Genomic DNA, 17,357 nt, shown 5'->3' on the forward strand with positions numbered 1-17,357 from the left:
GGCTGTGGCTGTGGTGTAGGCATCAGCTGTAGCTCCGATTCGACCCCTAGCTTGAGAACCTCCATATGCCACAGGTGCAGCCCTAAAAAGCAAAAGAAAAAAAAGCTGACACTTGAGGAAAAATCTACTCATACCAACTTAGATGACGTTTTTTTCGTTTAAATATACAGGTGTCTGTACTATCTGTACTATATTACCAATGTATTATGCTATATAATCGGTGCGTTTTTCCTCATTTTTTTATCTTCCCGACACGGATCACGCTCCGAAAGGTGCTTGCTTATTACTGTCTTCTCCCAGGAGCCTGGAGACGCCCGAGAGTGGAGCTTACAGCATTGGTCATCGTTACGTGCAAAGCCCCTAAAACATGTTGGGTGCCTAATTCGTGCTCAGCACACATGGACGGAGCAGTAGAACACAACGTCCCGCTACGACACTGCTGCTATTCTCTGATCTAGAGGACCGGAGGGACAGCCAAACAGGAGGAATAAAGATGTGCTTTCTCCAGGCAGCTGACGAAGCTCACCCTAACATACCCTCAAGTTCAGCTCTGCCATCACCATTTTTCACTAATAATGACAGAAAATGGGCTTTGAAAAAATAAACGACTCCAGGACCCCTTATATCAAGACTAAGCCCAGGAAAAGCTGCATAGAGGAAATGTCCAGATCTGTTAGGAGCAGGAAAGAAGACCTTGGCGATACACAACATTGTAAATCAACCCTACTTCAATGAAATTTAAAAAATGGAAAAAAGGAAAGAAAGAGGGAGAAAGAAACACAGCAGCTAGAGGGAGAGGTTTCCCAGGGGATGCAAAGACAGACTTTTCCAACAGATCCCGAATTGCAGTGGAGATGGCCTCTCCCTGTCTCCACCCCCCCCCCACCCTGGGGGCTGGGAAGCCCCCCATCCCCCGTCTGGCTGGTCTGCTCTGCAGACGGGTGGGAAGCTTCAGGGCCCCGCAGGTGAGGCTAAGAGAAGGGCAGGCGTGCTGAGGTCCCTCCTTTTGTTGAGCCGAAGAGAGGCAAGAGACACCCTACCTGATCAGCTGTGCGTTGTCATGAGATTTTCGAGGTAGAAGCTTCATCTTTCTCCAGTCCAGAAACTCATGGAGGCTCGTGAAGGGGTCCTGACTTATCGAGCACTTGTCGATGTCATTCCACACCTCCACTCCCACCAGCACTATTCGGATGTTCAGCGGTCTGTAAAACTAGGAAGAGAGAAAACAGGCGACCTTGGGGGACCCCGGTAACGAGAATTCACAGTGCCGGGCAGACGCGCATGTTCTGAATGTCACTAACACGACGGGAAAAACACCTCTGCGCCCCCTTGCTCCTGGGGCATTCCAATTTAAGAAATATTCTCAGCATCCGGGGCAAAGTGATGTGTCAGCTGGGTTCTCAAAGTGGCTGACCAGTTAGATGTTAGGGGTATCAGCCTTTCTGATGTCTGCCCTTATTCGCAGGCAAGTGCATCTTTTAACCGATTCGCTGGTGACTTGAAATGGGTTTGAAGATGTGTATTAATGAGTTCCATTACCGCTCAAGACTGCCGGTTAATATCTACTGCAAGGAAAACAATAAATGAATTAGGATCTTTCCGACACTCTGCCAAGGGCAGTAATTTGTTCACTTTAAGCGACACGTTCTACCTGTGAGTTGCTGAAAATGAATCTGTATTAATTTTGCAGCAAAGACTCAGACTTGGCCGACACTATCATAGTCTGTCACCTTTAATTGACCTAGAGGGTTTTAATTAAATGAACAGATCAATAGCTTTCAGGATAATGAAGGCATCCACAGAACCCTTCTCCAGGAACACTGGGGACCATTCTTCTCACAGGAGGCGTTAGCTCACCGCCAGGATCAGAGGAAAGATCTGCTAAACAAAGTCCCTCTTGGAGCACACCCCTCAAATCCAGTCTTGTTGCCTTTCTGGCCCCCATCTTTCTGGGTCCTGACTTCAACCTACAGCTCCTTCTCCACGAGCGGGTCCTTCCACGTCAGAAGGAGGACAAACAACTTCTTCAAAGTCTAAGGGTCTGTTTTGTCCCAGTCAAGCTTAATGAAGCAAGATAAGCGGTGAGGGGAGGGGCGAGAACCACCCATTGGCCCCAACTACCCTGCTCCCCCCATGGGCTCCCACAGACACGGAGGGGGCTCTCTGCTCGGGGCCCAGGGGCTGAGGACGTGGGAGCACCGGGGCGGCTATAAAGTCCTTCGATGCCTGCAGTGGGCGAGGCAGGGCCCAGGGAGAAAGCCCTCTTCAGATGCTCCAGGGAACCAAGGAGACAGATGCGGCTGGTGAGAGCAGCTGGGGTCAAGCTCCAGATGGGGGCAGGTCCTATTCTTAGCTGCTAGAAGCATCTGGGCCAGCAAGTAACACAAGTCCCAGATGCTCCAAATCGGAGAGCTAAGCTCCATTCCAAGGTGCTGAGCTCAAGGGCCATCGACTCCACGAGGCTGAGCGCTGAGCCCGGGTTCTGACCCGGACACGGCAGGCCGGGAGGAGACCCTGGCTCACCTCCACCATCACCGCCTGGTGAGCACTAGGTCAGCAGAAGAACGGGGCTGAGGCACCCACTCCAGCACGGAGTGCACACGGATCGCAGCGGTCCAGCTTGGTTTCAAGCCGATAACAATGATGGACATTATGTGAATAAGCTAATGAGCCAGTTCTATGACCCCAATGCTGCCTGACAGCTTGTTTTTGTTTTTGTTTTTGTTTTTTTGGTCTTTTTAGGGCTGCACCTGCAGCCAAGTTCCCAGGCTCGGGGTCGAATCAGAGCTGCAGCTGCCGGCCTGCACCATGGCCACAGCAACACGGGATCCAAGCCGTATCTGCAACCTACACCACAGGTCACAGCAATGCCAAATCCTTTAACCCACCGAATGGGGCCAGAGACTGAACTTGCATCCTCATGGATACCAGTTGGGTTCCTTACCACTGAGCCACAGTGGGAACTCCAGTGCTTGTTTTTCATCAAAGATTGCTTGGTCTGTGGTATCCACCTGCAAACTCCCAGACCAGGCTTCCCAGGCAAAATGAAGCACCTGGCCTTCCCTGGACCTCCGAGGGCACATGCCTGGCGGCTGTTCTTGGTGGGGAGCTGACATGCACAGCTGTGTTATATACCAAGGTAGCAGCAATCAGACGGCAGGGCAAGGACACAGGCCATCAGGGCTGATGTGCACACCCGCCTGCTCAGGGACATCCTCGGGGTCCAGGGGCCCCGGGTGGGCTGCAGGGTCATCACCTACTTGCTTCTGAGTGTCGTGTGGAAGCGGTAACTAGGTCTGTCAAGGTCTAACCGTCGTTTCTCAGAGTGGGCTTTGGTGCTGGCCAATCAAGGAGCTTTTTATAATAATGATGGATTGTAATTTCCACCTATTAGTCCTCTCAAATCACAGCCCTAGGACAGATTTCATCCCTAGAAGTATATCATGTGGTCCCTCTTCTCCAAAATTGGTGCTGCTGGTTAATTGCTGTATACAACGTACACACTGCACACGTCCAGTCCTCCCACACAATCCCTTTACTGCTGTCAGCCCTCCTCCCAGGCTGCCAATGCTTCCCATTGGTTCTTCCCAAGAACAATCACCATGGTAGCACGTGAGGAGCATCCCATGTCCCGGGCACAGGGCTAGGTGCTTTCCGTGCCCCAGCTCTCTCAGTCCACACAACGCTCTGAGTGGAGAACTATTCTTATTTCCCCTTTAAGGTCAAGGACATCAAGACCTGGAGGGACCAGCTAAGCACTTGAGACACAACTGGCATAGCTGGGGTGGAAATGCAGGCAAGCTGATGCCCAGGTTTTAAACCACAAAGCAACCCAGCCCGGTAAGTGCGAGTGCTCAGACTCCCTTCCAGGTTGGTCCACTGTGACCCCGGGCACAGAGAGAAGCAAAACAGGAGCCGGGCTGCTGCCTGCTTGGCCTGTGAGTCCCAGCAGGCAGGTGGACACGGTCTGAGACCAGTGGGATGGACCCACCCGTTAACACAGCAGCAGCAAGGATCCGCTTGACTCTGGCTGCACGAGGCTTGGCACTGGCACAAAGAACAAGGATGAGGGTACCCTGCCCTTGGCCCTCAGATAGCCAGAAGTCAGCAAGGGGCTCAAGGCATGGGACACAGCCCTTGATAGCGTCAATGCCAGGAAGAGATGCAAACAGGAAGTTCAGGGGATGCTGGGCTTCAGGGGTCAAAGAAGGCTTTCTACAGGACGTGGATCTAAAAAGACACAGGTTGAATTACAGGGCGGTCTGCTGGGGTCCAACATGGGCACGTGCAGCCCTCAGGCGACCTGCCTGGGAGAGGAGGAGCCTCACACAAGAGGGAAAACACCTGCACTCAAGCGCAGGTAAGGGGAGTCCTGTAGAAGCAGGTCGCAGAGGTTCAGCCCAAACAAAGGGGCAGCTGGTGCTAACTTCGTGATGAGTGAAAAGTAGGACATACAGGAGGGGAGGGGTGACGGAGGCAGCCACACACCCCGCTGCCCCCCGCCCTGCAGGGTAATTGGGACCTGGGGACCGTCTCTTAGTTCCTCTGTAAAGGTTTACCTACAAGTACGAGCATCACACTGTCCATGTTTCAAGCACAGGGGGGTGTTTCGGAATGTCCCCTCTGTCCCTACATCACTTCTCGAACTCTCAGTCCAGGATGTCCTTCCTCTTCTTCCCTTCAAGCCAACGCAGCCCGCCAAGCAGTTATGAATTAAGAAGAGCTGAGATGAGCCAAGATTTCTGCCGATGAGGAAGTTGCCCCTGGAACAGTCACTGCTTTTTAAGCTGAATCACTCCCACATGTAGCTGGAACATCTGCAAGAGCCCAGGGCCCATCAGAGAGAAGGCCTGGGTGCAGAGAGCATCTGAAGGACCCCGGACAACACCCCCCCCTGCCCCGCCCCGCTCCAACCAGGTCTTCAGAATCAGCTGAGGGCAGACGCACAGGTGCGCTCAGCAATTGAGCTCTCTCTTGGCCAGAAACACAAGCACAGGCCAGCTGGTGAATCTGATCGAGTCTATCAGGACTTTCCCGAGGTATATTGTTCTCTAATTGCCAGGGCAAGTTAACAAATCCCTAATTGCTCATTTTTGGCTTTGCAAACAGAAGCAGGATATAATATAGAAAAACCTGTGAAACAATACAAACATGGGAGGGGGAACCGAGCACGTCACTTTCCAGCAGGATTTCAGCTATTTGCCAGCCTGAGTTTTAAAGTTGGTCATAGTTTGCTTTTACTTCCAAAGCCTAAGGAAGATGGGGAGTCTTTTCTTCTTGGTCCTGCCTCATGCTAGCATCAGTGGAGTGTCTGGAATGTACCCGCCCAAGGCCCCACCCAGGCGGATCAAACCAGAGTCCCCGGACTAAGCCTTAGAATCAGTATTTTGAAAGGAAACACACAAACAAAGACCTTTCCAGGGGATTCGAATGCCCAGCCCAGACTGAGACCCAGATCTGACTCCATGGCCCCTGGTCTAACCTCCCAGACCCATCCCTCCGCCTCCCCACCAGAAGGATTCGCCATTTACAAAAATTCTCCTGCATCCACTTGACTTTGGGATGAAGTTTAATTTTCAAAGAATCATTGTTCAAAATAGATCAGCAAGCACGGGCTGCCCGGGAGTCAGACCTCGCTGCAGGTTCTGGTGTGAGAGGGGAGGACAGCACTGGGACAGGAGGCTAACAGCCACGTGGGTTTCCTGCTTTCGGAAAGTTCCATCCAGCCATCGCCTCTCTCTCTGAGCCCTGTGCCCTACTCTCTGACCCCCCAAGGAGCCCCAGGAAACTCCTGCTCTTGCTTCCCTGGCCCAAAGCCTCGTCACCTGTCACCTCATCCTTGTGCCCACTGGGACCCCTGTTCCTCTCAGCCTCCGCTTTTCCTTGGTCTAGGAGGGCTGGGGTAGAGTGTGGGTGGAGAGTCAAGGCCAGAGTTCCCGCACAGAGGGTCCACAGAGACCAGGGCTCATTCCTGATCCTGCTTATTATCGCCGCTAGAACCTGTGCTGATTGCTTAACCTACCTCTGCAGACCTCAGCTTCCTCTGCTCTAAAAATGGGCATGACCGGATCCACCCGGGAGTGTCTATAAAGCACGTAGGGCCTGGCACGTAGTAACTGCTCAGCACATTTATCAGGCACCATCTATTCCAATGTCTCTAAATCCTCATCTTTCTCACATCCCTGTCCCCTTCCCTCATCAGGTCTTCACAACTTCTGCACAACTGACACCTACCAGTTCTCTCTGACTTTGGTGACATCATCCTCCAGACTCACTAGGGTCTAGACGGCTTTGCAGGACACCCAGGATCCCAGCCACAGAATCCCCTGAAGCTTCCTCTGGCCCTGCCCTAGCTGTGCACACACACACCCCTTATGCACACACACGTGCACCTGTGCAACCGGCCCCCCATCACCCCGGCTTCGTTAGACGGCGTTATTCGCCATGTCCTCCCCTGCTGTCCTCCTGGTGAAACCCCACTCACCTTTAAAAATCTCGTCCCTGCAAAGCCCCCCTGACTGACCCCCAGAAAGAGGTAAGTGATTCTCTTCTGCATCGCCATAGCCCTTGACTGATAGCGCCAGCCTAGTTCCTATCACCCCAGACCACGCTCAGTGGCGGTGAGTGTGCTTCCGTACAAAGCTGTGACCTCTTTGAGCAGAGGGCCCACATCTGACGCGCTCTGGATTCTGGAGGCGCAGGGCTTGGTCCCACCCAGGAGGCTTTCTGGATGGAGCTGAACGTCTGGAAGGGCTTTGGCTTTGATTTTTCTGAAAACTTTGAAAATTCAATTTAAATATAATAGGATTGTTTGGAAACACAGCGATCATGAAGCCTTTTCAAACTGCTATATGTAGGATGTGAGTTTTCTGAGCATCCTTGCCATGAGGGATTCGGCAATGAGCCCTATTTCCTCTCCCACTGTCCCCAGGGGGCGGGGGGGGGGCATTGCTGAGAATTATGGTCACCTTAAGACAGTGGCTGCCAGCTACCGTAGTACCTGAGAACCGCCTGGGGAGCACCTACCAATCCTGGCGTCCGGGCCCCACCAAGGCAGCCCCACCAAGACACCCCCACCAAGACACCCCCACCAAGACAGCCCCACCAAGACACCCCGGCAGCAAGGCCTTGGAAAGCTTCTCCAACACGGTTTGTGCTGAGAGCTGCTAGCCCCAAACAGCCCGACACCCTTCCACTGGGACCGTGGCTGAAGGCAGGTGGTGTAGATGGCGTCCTCTCCTCGTGAACAGGTCGTGTAAGGAGTGTTGGTGAGCAAATATGCCCAGGTTAGACCAGACTTTCAGGGGCCCTCCCAGCTCTGAAATCACCTTGGCCAAGGGTGAGCTCCCTCTGTGAGGAACTTTCCAACAGCTGATTGAGCTAAAGCCAATTTCTGTGTCCCAGGATGGTGGCCTGTGTGTCCCTTATCCATGAGCGCCTGCCCTTGGGGGGCCTGTGGGACCCGCCCAGTGAGACTTGAGAAGAGGCCTGCTGGGAGCTCCCAAGAGGATCAGATGCGTCTCCATCGGGGTTCAGCATCCAGCCCCCAGACTGGGGCTCTGCCTGGCCAGAAGGGAGCCTGGGGCAGAAGCATGCCAAGACCACCACAGACCAGACAGCGTGGGGTGGCCTGTCCTGCAGCTGTCCCAGGCCCCAGGCATTCTGCATTAGAGGAAGGGGAAGTCGGGTTCCGCCCAGGACCAGAGACAGACCCCGCCTCATTTCCAAACATTTACATGATGGGAGTGATTTAATTACCCCCAAAGAACTTACCTTGTCAACGTGATTAGCGATCTCTATTAATCGCTGCTTAACTTTTTCCAGATCTTTTCCTTGCCTCTGAAACTAAATAATTTTAAATGTCAGCATTAATAAGGGCAAGCATATCAATCAAACCTCATCTTCCCAGCTCCTGGAAATGTGAAATCTCAGGCTTTGCAAATCCCCCAGGGCCCTCCCAGGTTTATGGTGAAATGAGTTTCTCTCCTGGCCAGTAATTTCCCCATCCAGGGATTTTCTGAAACTCCCTGAAATTCACCCAAGCCAAGTGCTCAGAAGACAGTAACTTTTGTGAGTTTTCCAGCCTCATAAATGATAGAGGCAGTGACATGTTTTGGCAAAGAGGAAACAGACAACCGGAAGGCCGTCCAAAACCATCCTTCATATCGTCAGCTTGATCTGAACTTCTTCCGAAACTGCCTTTATTATTTGTTTTTAAAAATTAAAGAATAGAAGCTCATGGCAACCGGTCAAACGCTACAGAGAATGGATACAAAGTTACTCAATTCCCCCTTCTCCCCTCCAGTCTGAGCTTCCAGAGTGGAAACAGTTTCGTGAGAAATTGTCAAATCTGTTTCATTCATAGGTATGGAGCCAGCCTGTGAGAAGACGTCACCTCATTCATAGCAGGTAGTGGACGCAAGGAATGAACAGGGAGATGGCAATCTAAAAAAGGCTAATTAAAAATTAATGAAAAGAAAAAAACCAGAGTGTCACGCCCTGCTTCAGAAGGTAGGATTTTTCTGTTGTATCTCCATAGCCTTCGTTCATTCATGCATTTTCATTTAGGACACAGCGGACATCTTTTAAACTAAACTTTTCCAAAACGTGTTTTAGAATATATTCTAAAGCCATCTGTCATTTCCCCCCAGTAATTCTCCCTGTCTGGAGAGCTTAGCTGCACGCCAGCTCTGCAGTCCTTGTGAATATTTTGTGATACCAGATACATTTTTTAATATTTTCTTTTCTTTTCTCTTCTTTTCTTTTCTAGGGTTTCATGTGCAGCATATGGAAGTTCCCAGGCTAGGGGACTGAATCAGAGCTCTAGCTTCCAGACTACATCACAGCCATAGCAAGGTGGGATCCGAGCTGCGTCTGCAACCTACACCACAGCTCATGGCAATGCCGGATCCTTAACCCACTGAACAAGGAAGGCCAGGGATTGAACCTGCGTCCTCATGGATACTAGTTGGGTTCGTTCTGAAAAATCTAAACTCCCATTTTTAATACTTTATACTTTATAATATCGGAAAACCATTTCTAATGGGTTGTTGACAATGCTTTTAAGGCCTCATAGAAAATGAGGTTAATTAAAGCAAGTGATAACTTGCTGAACATTTTCTCCCTCTCCCCCTTTTTTTTTTTAAAACCAACTGTACTGAGGAATTTCAAAACGTTCTTACCTCTCTGTTGTCTGCCACAATAACCAGCTCTACATACTTGGTCATCTTGAGGGTTTCTCTTTTATGCTGCCAAAAATAAACATGGATTAATTGCCTTTACAGCCTCTCTGGGGCTTCCAGAACACTCAGTATCTCTCGATTCAAGCACCTTGAACTCTGGTGACACTCCGTTCTTACCCGAACCACCAGTTCCCACACCTCCGTTCCACGTGCACGTTCATATCCGACCCCAACGACCTCTGTAAAACCTTCTCAACACAAAGGATCAGTTCCCATTTCCATCTGGGAAATCCTTAAAAAGGAATTTACCCTTTTTGCCGGATCACTGATTATAGGATCAGAACAAGCTGAAGTCATTATTAAACAAAACACACACACAAGCAAAACCCAAACTCTCTCTGGAACAAGAGCCAGTCAAGGGCGGTTCATTTCGGGCCTGATGGAGCACATTTCAAGGTCACTGCAGATGATGGATTCAGGGTCTCAGGAGTGTTCCCTTTGCCTTTATGGTCCAGTTTTGTGCTTTGAGAAAAGTGAAAGCAAAGATATTTTGAGCAGGAACTGCATAGCCCTTCTGGAGAAACACTGAGTTGTGTCCAGTCCAAGGAGCTGATTCTTTGTGGCTGATCCTTTAAAAATCTAGTTAGGAGCAAAGAAAGAACAGGGAACAGCCAGGTGGATAAATGGGGAACAGAGCCAGGCAAGAGGGAGGTACTAGGAGGAAAACCAGAACGCAATGGAAGGAACAGACTAGAAAGAAACAGCGTCAAGGGAAAACAATAGGTCTGAACCATGCCCCTGGAGAAAAGGGATCTGGTAAGCATGAAATGGTTTGGAAGAATATGGAAATTGTACATCCTAGGGCAGGACGGATGAAAACTCAGGCCGCCCAGGTACGAACTCCCTCCCATATAAAGGCAGCCTCTGAAGTGGGTTACATTTTAATCGAGTTTCCTCAAAAACAAAACAAAGCAAAACAAATGAACCCACATTCACACTCTTCCATGAATCACTGGCAAACCCCAGAGGCGTTTTTAGGAGAAAAAGAGCAATTGATGGAGGGTGGTCTCAAGGAGCAAACGATAAAAACACAAAAACAAAGCCTCCTGTTTCTGCAATAAAATGCAGTTGGAGGAAACAGGGGTTGAGCTGGCCTGGGACCCTTGCCTGATGTGGCAGCTTTCTGAGTCCGCTGCACATACGGCTTGAAAACCTGCCTGTTAGAACCACGCTTGCAGACAAAAGCAAAAATGACCAAGGCGTGCTTTGAATCAGACTTCCAGTCACATAATCCCGAGGGAAACATCTTTTATAAAACAAATCCCCATCAGTCCGGAATCTTCCAAACAGATTTTTACAAGAGAAATGTTTGTATCATGGCAGCGTTCCTCCTTGCCGCCCAGCTGTGCTGATTCATGAATTTAGGTGTCCCTAAAGAAATCTGGAAACCTTATGGAGGAAGGAAAAATAAAACCCCATGAAAGGGATAATTTCTCATACTTTTACAATGTTTCGAGGAAAAAAAAGGCAAGCTTTGTAACTATGTGTTGTAGGCATATGCTTTATGGTGCTAAGTAACCACTTGAAAAAGAAGAAAAGATTAGCCCCAGTGGTACCCACTGGTATATGCAAAATGAGACACCTTCTCAAAGGGTGATGCTCTTACCCCCTTTCTTTATTGAGGTTTGGAAAGCAAGAAGCCTCTTTTGTTTAACCCCACCCCCCATAATTTCCTGAGTTACCAAAAAGAGATTCGGCTAACGTGACAGAAGAAAAGAGAGCTCTGGTAAAGACACAAATACATTACTATCCCACCAAAAAGCTCATAGAGAGACCCCTGGTTGTTTAGATGTTTACACCTTTCAGACTTGGAAGGGGTGAAATAAACGACCAGGGGATATTTCCAAATGGCCTTGGATCATCGTTTCGAAAGAACACACTTCCAGATAATGAAAACAAACACATGAACCCAATTTTCCTGTCTCTGCAGTTTGCAGAGAAGTCCAAATTTTCTCATGAATTCAGAGAATTGCTAGCTCAGAGAGAAGCCTAACCACATCATAATAAAAAGCCATGGGGGAGTGGCTGGCTCATGGCCGCCAAGTTTTATTCTTCCATCAGCTGCGCACACAGAGAGGCTTAAATTACCTCCACATGGTTCCACCTATATGGGCTATCTGGTTTAAAAAAAAAAATCGTTTTTAAAATGTTTGCTAAACAGAGCAACATTTTAAGCTGGTTGCTTGATAGAGTTTTCATTCTGGGGGTTATAAACGAAAGCCTTTCTCCAAACAGATAGGAGTGTAAGCTCCTGAGAAGGGCCAGCGGTCTCTGCCCCAAGGTGGAGACCGAGCCGCCCTGTGAGTCCCGCTCAAGAGGGAGCGGGTGCCGAGCCCCTCCAAGTGATCTCGGCCAAGTTCTGGGGGAGAAGGGCCCTGCGCATGTTCCCACAAGAACTTGGCGTTGGGAATTCACCCCACGCGAGGCAGAAAAGCAAGTTGAGATTAGGGTGACAATAAATTCTCACTGTAGCTCTCCTTCCTGGGGCCATACCCGTGACATGGCGGTACGTGGACAGCACAGTGGCAGCTGGTGTCCTGAGGCCGGCGAGATGGGGGCGGGTCACAGCAGTGGGCAGGCTGCCTACCGTCCAGTGAGCGAAGCAAGAGCATGGACGGGATGAGGGTGAGGGAGGGACGGGGGCCAGGGGCAGGGGCAGGAGGCTGACCCGTGGGTAGTTTAATTCTCCGAGAGCAGTGGGAAACCCTTGAGGGTGAGGTGCTTTACATATCACCCTGGGGAGTTCCCGTTATGGCTCAGTGGGTTAAGCACCCGACTAGGATCCATGAGGATGCAAGTTGGATCCCTGGCCGCGCTCAGTGGGTTACGGATCTGGCGTTGCCGTGAGCTTCGGTGTAGGTCACAGACAGGCTTGGATCCCACATTGCCGTGGCTGTAGCATAAGCCTGGGCTGCAGCTCTGATTCAGTCCCTTAGCCTGGGAACTTCCATATGCCACAGGTGTGGCCCTAAAAAGAAAAAAACAATCCCTCTGGCTGCTGGAGGAGAAGGGATTCTGGGAAGACAAGACTGGAGGGTGGGGGTGAGAGCTGGGACCGTGTGAGGCGGCAGGATGGGGAAAGGCGCACAGGTTCAAGCTCGGTGCTTTAACCAGACAGCAGAACAGTAACAACGGAGCCAAGACCTTCTCCATAGGTGGCAAGATCAGCGAATTCCACGAGTCGAAAGTTTGGTTTATCGTCCTCTGAGTAAAGAAAGATCACTGTTGGCTCCTGGCCTTGAGTCTAAGGCCAATTGATGAATATCAACGAGCCCTGGTCTCTGCTCTGAGAGGTCATCTCTCACATCCTCACCAATAACCTGCATGCAGTCAAAGCACACGGATCTTATCTGCCTGATACAGCCTCTGAAGCCTGGCGATCATACAGGCTGCAGAACCAGCTGGACAAAATGCTGGAATAACAGGCTGAATCGGATGAACTGAGAGTTACAGGGACAAAGGCAAAGTATATTTTTGGCTGTGCCCAGGGCATGTGGAAGTTCCTGGGCCAGGGATCGCACCTGAGCCACAGCAGTGACCCGAGCTGCTGCAGTGACAATGCTGAGTCCCTAACCACTAGGCAGCTGGGGAACGCCAACAAATGCAAAGTATTGAAATGGAGTCCCCAACACCAGCGGCACAAGGGAAAGCTGTTACTTATTTAGCTAGAGTTTTCATCGACTCAAGACTCCATAGGAATCCACACCTGAAGAGCTTGGAGCCTGGGTCCACACTGAGAGATGCCCAGGGCTGAGGGCCAAGGAAGCAATCGTGGTGCTGGCTCTGTTATCCCACCACCAAGCTTTAAGGATGACAAGGCAGTAAGGGAACTTCGCATGGCCTCTTAGAGGAGGTACCGAGGTGAGGGTGGTCACGTCAGAGAGAAATTAACCATGCCTGCCATAATCAATCAGTTTCCCAATGGTTCTGGCCAGTTCCTGATATTCACCCATTACTGGACACTACCGATAAGAAACATCACTATTAAGTCTACCCCCATGGCCACTACTGTGGCTTCTATTAAACCAAGATGGCAGGCTGTCCAGAAACCCCAAAGCAACAGCCCTGGTCTCTTTTCAGACTGTCTGCGTTTGGGGAAACACCACGGGGTCTTCCTGACCTTCTGTCCTATTTATACTCAGTAGCGCAGGTGAACTCGGCTTTCTAGAGAAGGCACTGACGTTTACGTTTGACTCATAATTATCCATCCTAGTGGAGGGGAACAATAGCACGGATAATCCCCAAAGAGAGGATAATTCAAAAATAATTTACATTTGCCTTCGGGATGTATTCTGTGATTTTTCTCCAGTAGCAGATTTACCGCCTTCATCTCCCCTCCAGGCTCCTCCAGCTGGGGTTAAAATCCTTTTGCATTTTTGAATGCACAGCTGATGGGGAGGGAGGGAGAGCGGAGAGGCAAGGGCTCTTTGCGTTGGACTGAGACGCTGCAGAGGAAGGCACGGGCCATGACGCCCTCTGACCACAGGCGCCCTTCCAGAAGCAACTTGGGTTCTCACTAAAACCTAATGGAGAGCCTTGTAAAAATGACAAACAATAGCTCAAGATCCTATTATAGCCAGTGCAGACCCTGAGTGCAGATTTATTCCTGCTGCTCCTTGAAAAAAAGCACACATCTGCAGAAAAAACAAAAACAAAAAAACAGCCTGCAAGCCAATCTTTGCAACAGTTACCATTTAGAGGGGGCAGAAGAATGCAGGGGAAAAGCACACGCAGTTGCTGCAGTGCATAGACAAGATGAGTTCGCTGCAGTTACATTGATCTCTAAGTATAAAATACAAGCAACAGAAGCGAGGCAGGTAAGCAGCACAGAACCTGAATATGTCCCGTTCCTATTTATCTACCAGGGGTGCCGCCCCTAACGGTCTTGTATATAATTCCAGTTCCCACCTATTCCCCTTATTTGCAAACTATTTTTTGTGTCTTTTCACGATAAGGCTGTACTTAAAGTCAAAGACTTTGTTGCTTTCATAAAAACCATCACGAGGAGAAACACTGAGAGAGCAGAGTTGAAATGCCTGAGCCGCCTCCCCTTTCCTGAGCCACCTCCCCTTTTCCAGGTAAAGGTTCGTTTACACGTCAATATGCAATATTAGCCAAACAACACTCTTAGGAGGTTTCCTCCCTCTCCCTGCAAGTCAACATGACTGGAAATTACCATGCCCATCACAGTTCGAGGGAGCAGTGAGCTTAAAGAATTAATAGGTGGCTGCCAAGGACAGACGGGGTGCGCACTTCTAAATGAAACGGCGAACGTATCTGAGTGTGGCTTAAACTGTCAAGGTATAAATCGCACAAGGTGGATAATGTGTGTTCAGCAGGGTCCTCAAAGCAAGGCGCCTGGAAAACAAAACGCAAACGTTCTCCCTGTTTATGCCTGGGAAAGCTACAGCTTAATCACATCTTCTCTGAGGTCTGGAATCAAAGGCCAGAGGGTTGGAAGCATAAAACCAACGTGCCCTGGTGGCGCAGAGGCCAGCCAGAAATCTGTGACTCCGAAATGCTGGGGGGACGAAGACAGGATGAAAGTCCTCTCAAGGTGCTGGTGATGGTGGTGGTGGTGGTGGGGTGCTTTTGAAGCCCTATTCCCAGGGATTGAGGGTCAGTTTCCCCCCCCGCCCACTGAGTATCAATGTCAGGGTGAGCCACAGTACCTGGTGGGGCGTGATGGAGGAGAACAAGAAAAAAGAGGTTGCAGACACCTGCTGTAGGCAGCCTTGGGTATATCAACAAAGAGAGGAAGTTAGGGTCACACGGGTGGAATCGGGATGGAAAGAATGAATGGAGCATTAAAATGAAATTGATTCAGGTTCCGTCAAGAGCAGGTTAGGGGAACACACACTGGGCCACAGGCAGGAGAGAAAGGTTAAGAATAAGAAGAAATCGTGTAGGATAGCATTTACTGTTTGAGTTCAGAAAAATGACGAGGAATAAAACGAGGCACAACACACAGGAAGCAACACAGCACTCAAAGTCAGGAGAGAGGAACGGAACCTCGACAACATCCCTCAGCCCATCGGATGGAAGCACAAGTGACATGCTCTCTACGAATTCTTGATGTCTTGTCAACAGGGGAACAGGAAAGAGAGAGATGAAAAAATCAGGAAATGGTTGATAACTTCCTATCAGGCTGTCCTCATTTGAATTCGGGGCTGGATGTGGCTGCCCTTACTCCTCTGTAAGAGGCTTCTGCTGAAGCCCACGCACCGCTGACGTAAGAGGTCAGGCAGACATTTAGGGCGGAGGTCTCCTGGGGTGGCACCAGGGGGCTGACCTCTTAGCCAGCAGGGAGATGCGGGGCCGGACTCCATGAGGCAACTATTCTCTGCAGCTCTGGAGCAGAAGGGAAGGCCTGTGATGAGGAGACCCAGGGGCCAGTGGCCAGAAAGCAGAGACCACCCCCCCAGGCTGGGGGGTGGAGGTGGGGAGTGGGACAGGTCTCTGTGGCGGGGACACTGCTGGACCAAGGCTCACTTTATCCTGCAGAGGGAAGTGGGCAGGGTGGGGAACGCTCTGCAAATCCTAATGCTATGCTAATCCTAATTATAAAACAGACTTCCAGTCCTGTGTACTGCAGAGGGGCTCCAGAGTGGGGCAGACTCCAGAAGGCTTTCCCTGGAGATGTAACAAACGGTGATGTTGTGTCCTCTGAGCCCAACTCTGCCCAGCATTGGTTAATGAGTCTGAGGCTGGGGCTTGTAAGACAATGATGGAGGTTTCAGCATTTGGGTATGTTCTGCCCACATCATGTCAACCACCTCCAGATAAACTGGGTGACCCCAGACACAAGCGGCGAAACCTCTCCAGATGTCCTAGCAGTGGGCGTCCCTCGCCGGAGCCCCCCAGCTCCCCAGAGACCCAACACGGGGTCTCCCTCCTACCCTTGTCCGTGTCTGGGAGGGCGGTGGGAGCCTGTGGTGCCCGACGAAGCCTGACGTGTTGGAATGTGATGCACAGGCACCCCAGGTGCTCCGCAGGTTCTCCACTGGAAAGAATTTGTATCTGTTGGTTGCATTTTTCATCGGCTCCAAGACATAGGTGCTATTTCCAAAGGTAATAAGTCCCCTGTGAGAAAGAAAGAACAATAATGATGCAACGTTTTTGTTTCAGTGACATAACGTTTAAGGACAGCTGCTCCTCCTTTTTTTTTTTTTTTTTTTTTTTCAGGAGAATAACAAATCCTTTTACTGATAGATTGCCTGACAATATGTGCCTATATATTTTAGCTACATACTTTGCTCTCTCTTTACAAGTCAATGATATTTATTTTGAAACCAACACAAACACAGAAAGTTTGCAAGGACAGTACAGGGAACTGCTTTTTTTTTTTTCCTTTTTCTTTTTTTGCCTTGAACCATTTGAAAATAAATTAAGGGCAGCTTCTTTTTTTATTACTCAATGAATTTTATTACATTTCTAGTTGTACAATGATCATCACAGCTTCTTACTTGTGGCTAAAACCTTTTTTTTTTTTTTGAGCATACTTGATTTAATGAGAGAGAGAATAAAAGCAAAAATGCCAATTTATTTATATTCTCAGGCCTGAATTGGAAAGGACATTTCTGTGCCATATGTTTGCATTGATTTATTTTTGCAAATCTTTTGAAAACTAAGTCTGAAAAATGTTTTGTTTCAAATATTTGACGGTGAAGAATAGACTGTGTTTAGTCTTTACATTTTTCATTTGTTTGCTTTTTACTTCTCAAGGACATATTGCTGGGAAGAAGAGTTGAGAGAAAAGATGTTTCATCTGCTGAGAAAATAACTAGATCTGAAGTAGCAGGCGTGATTCAGAAGGGAAATCATTTTTTTTTTAAGGAAAATTCCTACATCTGAATTATTCATCCTGATCAGGTATGCTTCCTAAATAGTTGGAAGGATTCTGATACAAGGTTGAGTATAAATTTATGTGTGTTTTTTTTTTTTTCAAACTTCTGGTGACCAAAGCAGAAGGGAGGGAGGGATACATTAGGAGATGGAGACTGTCAGATTCTGCTACTGTATATAAAATACATAAACAACAAGGACCTATATTGCATAGCACAGGGAATACCTTCAGTATCTTATCATAACCTGTAAAGGAAAAGAACTGGAAAA

At 49.3% G+C, this 17,357-nt stretch overlaps 1 protein-coding gene across 6 annotated transcripts in view; it reads right to left on the reverse strand.

Annotated features, from left to right (window-relative positions):
- The window catches only part of ADAM12 (ADAM metallopeptidase domain 12), a 380,482-nt gene that overhangs the window by 98,927 nt on the left and 264,198 nt on the right, over positions 1-17,357 (reverse strand). For all 6 annotated transcript variants that reach the window (XR_014827150.1, XR_014827151.1, XM_084995853.1 and 3 more), the window contains exons 6-9: positions 16,142-16,325; positions 9,183-9,248; positions 7,774-7,845; positions 1,041-1,210 (exon numbers count right to left, since the gene is read on the reverse strand). Coding sequence is in view for 4 of the 6 variants with exons in the window: in XM_084995853.1 (XP_084851979.1) it covers positions 1,041-1,210; positions 7,774-7,845; positions 9,183-9,248; positions 16,142-16,325 (492 nt within the window). In the remaining 2 variants the exon portion in view is untranslated. The remainder of the gene's footprint in view (positions 1-1,040; positions 1,211-7,773; positions 7,846-9,182; positions 9,249-16,141; positions 16,326-17,357) is intronic.

Source organism: Sus scrofa, chromosome 14 (assembly GCF_054392235.1).
Source record: "Sus scrofa isolate SSC_HxYL_T2T_F1_AM1 chromosome 14, Sscrofa_HxYL_maternal_Yorkshire_Landrace_v2.0, whole genome shotgun sequence".
Lineage (NCBI taxonomy): Eukaryota > Metazoa > Chordata > Mammalia > Artiodactyla > Suidae > Sus > Sus scrofa.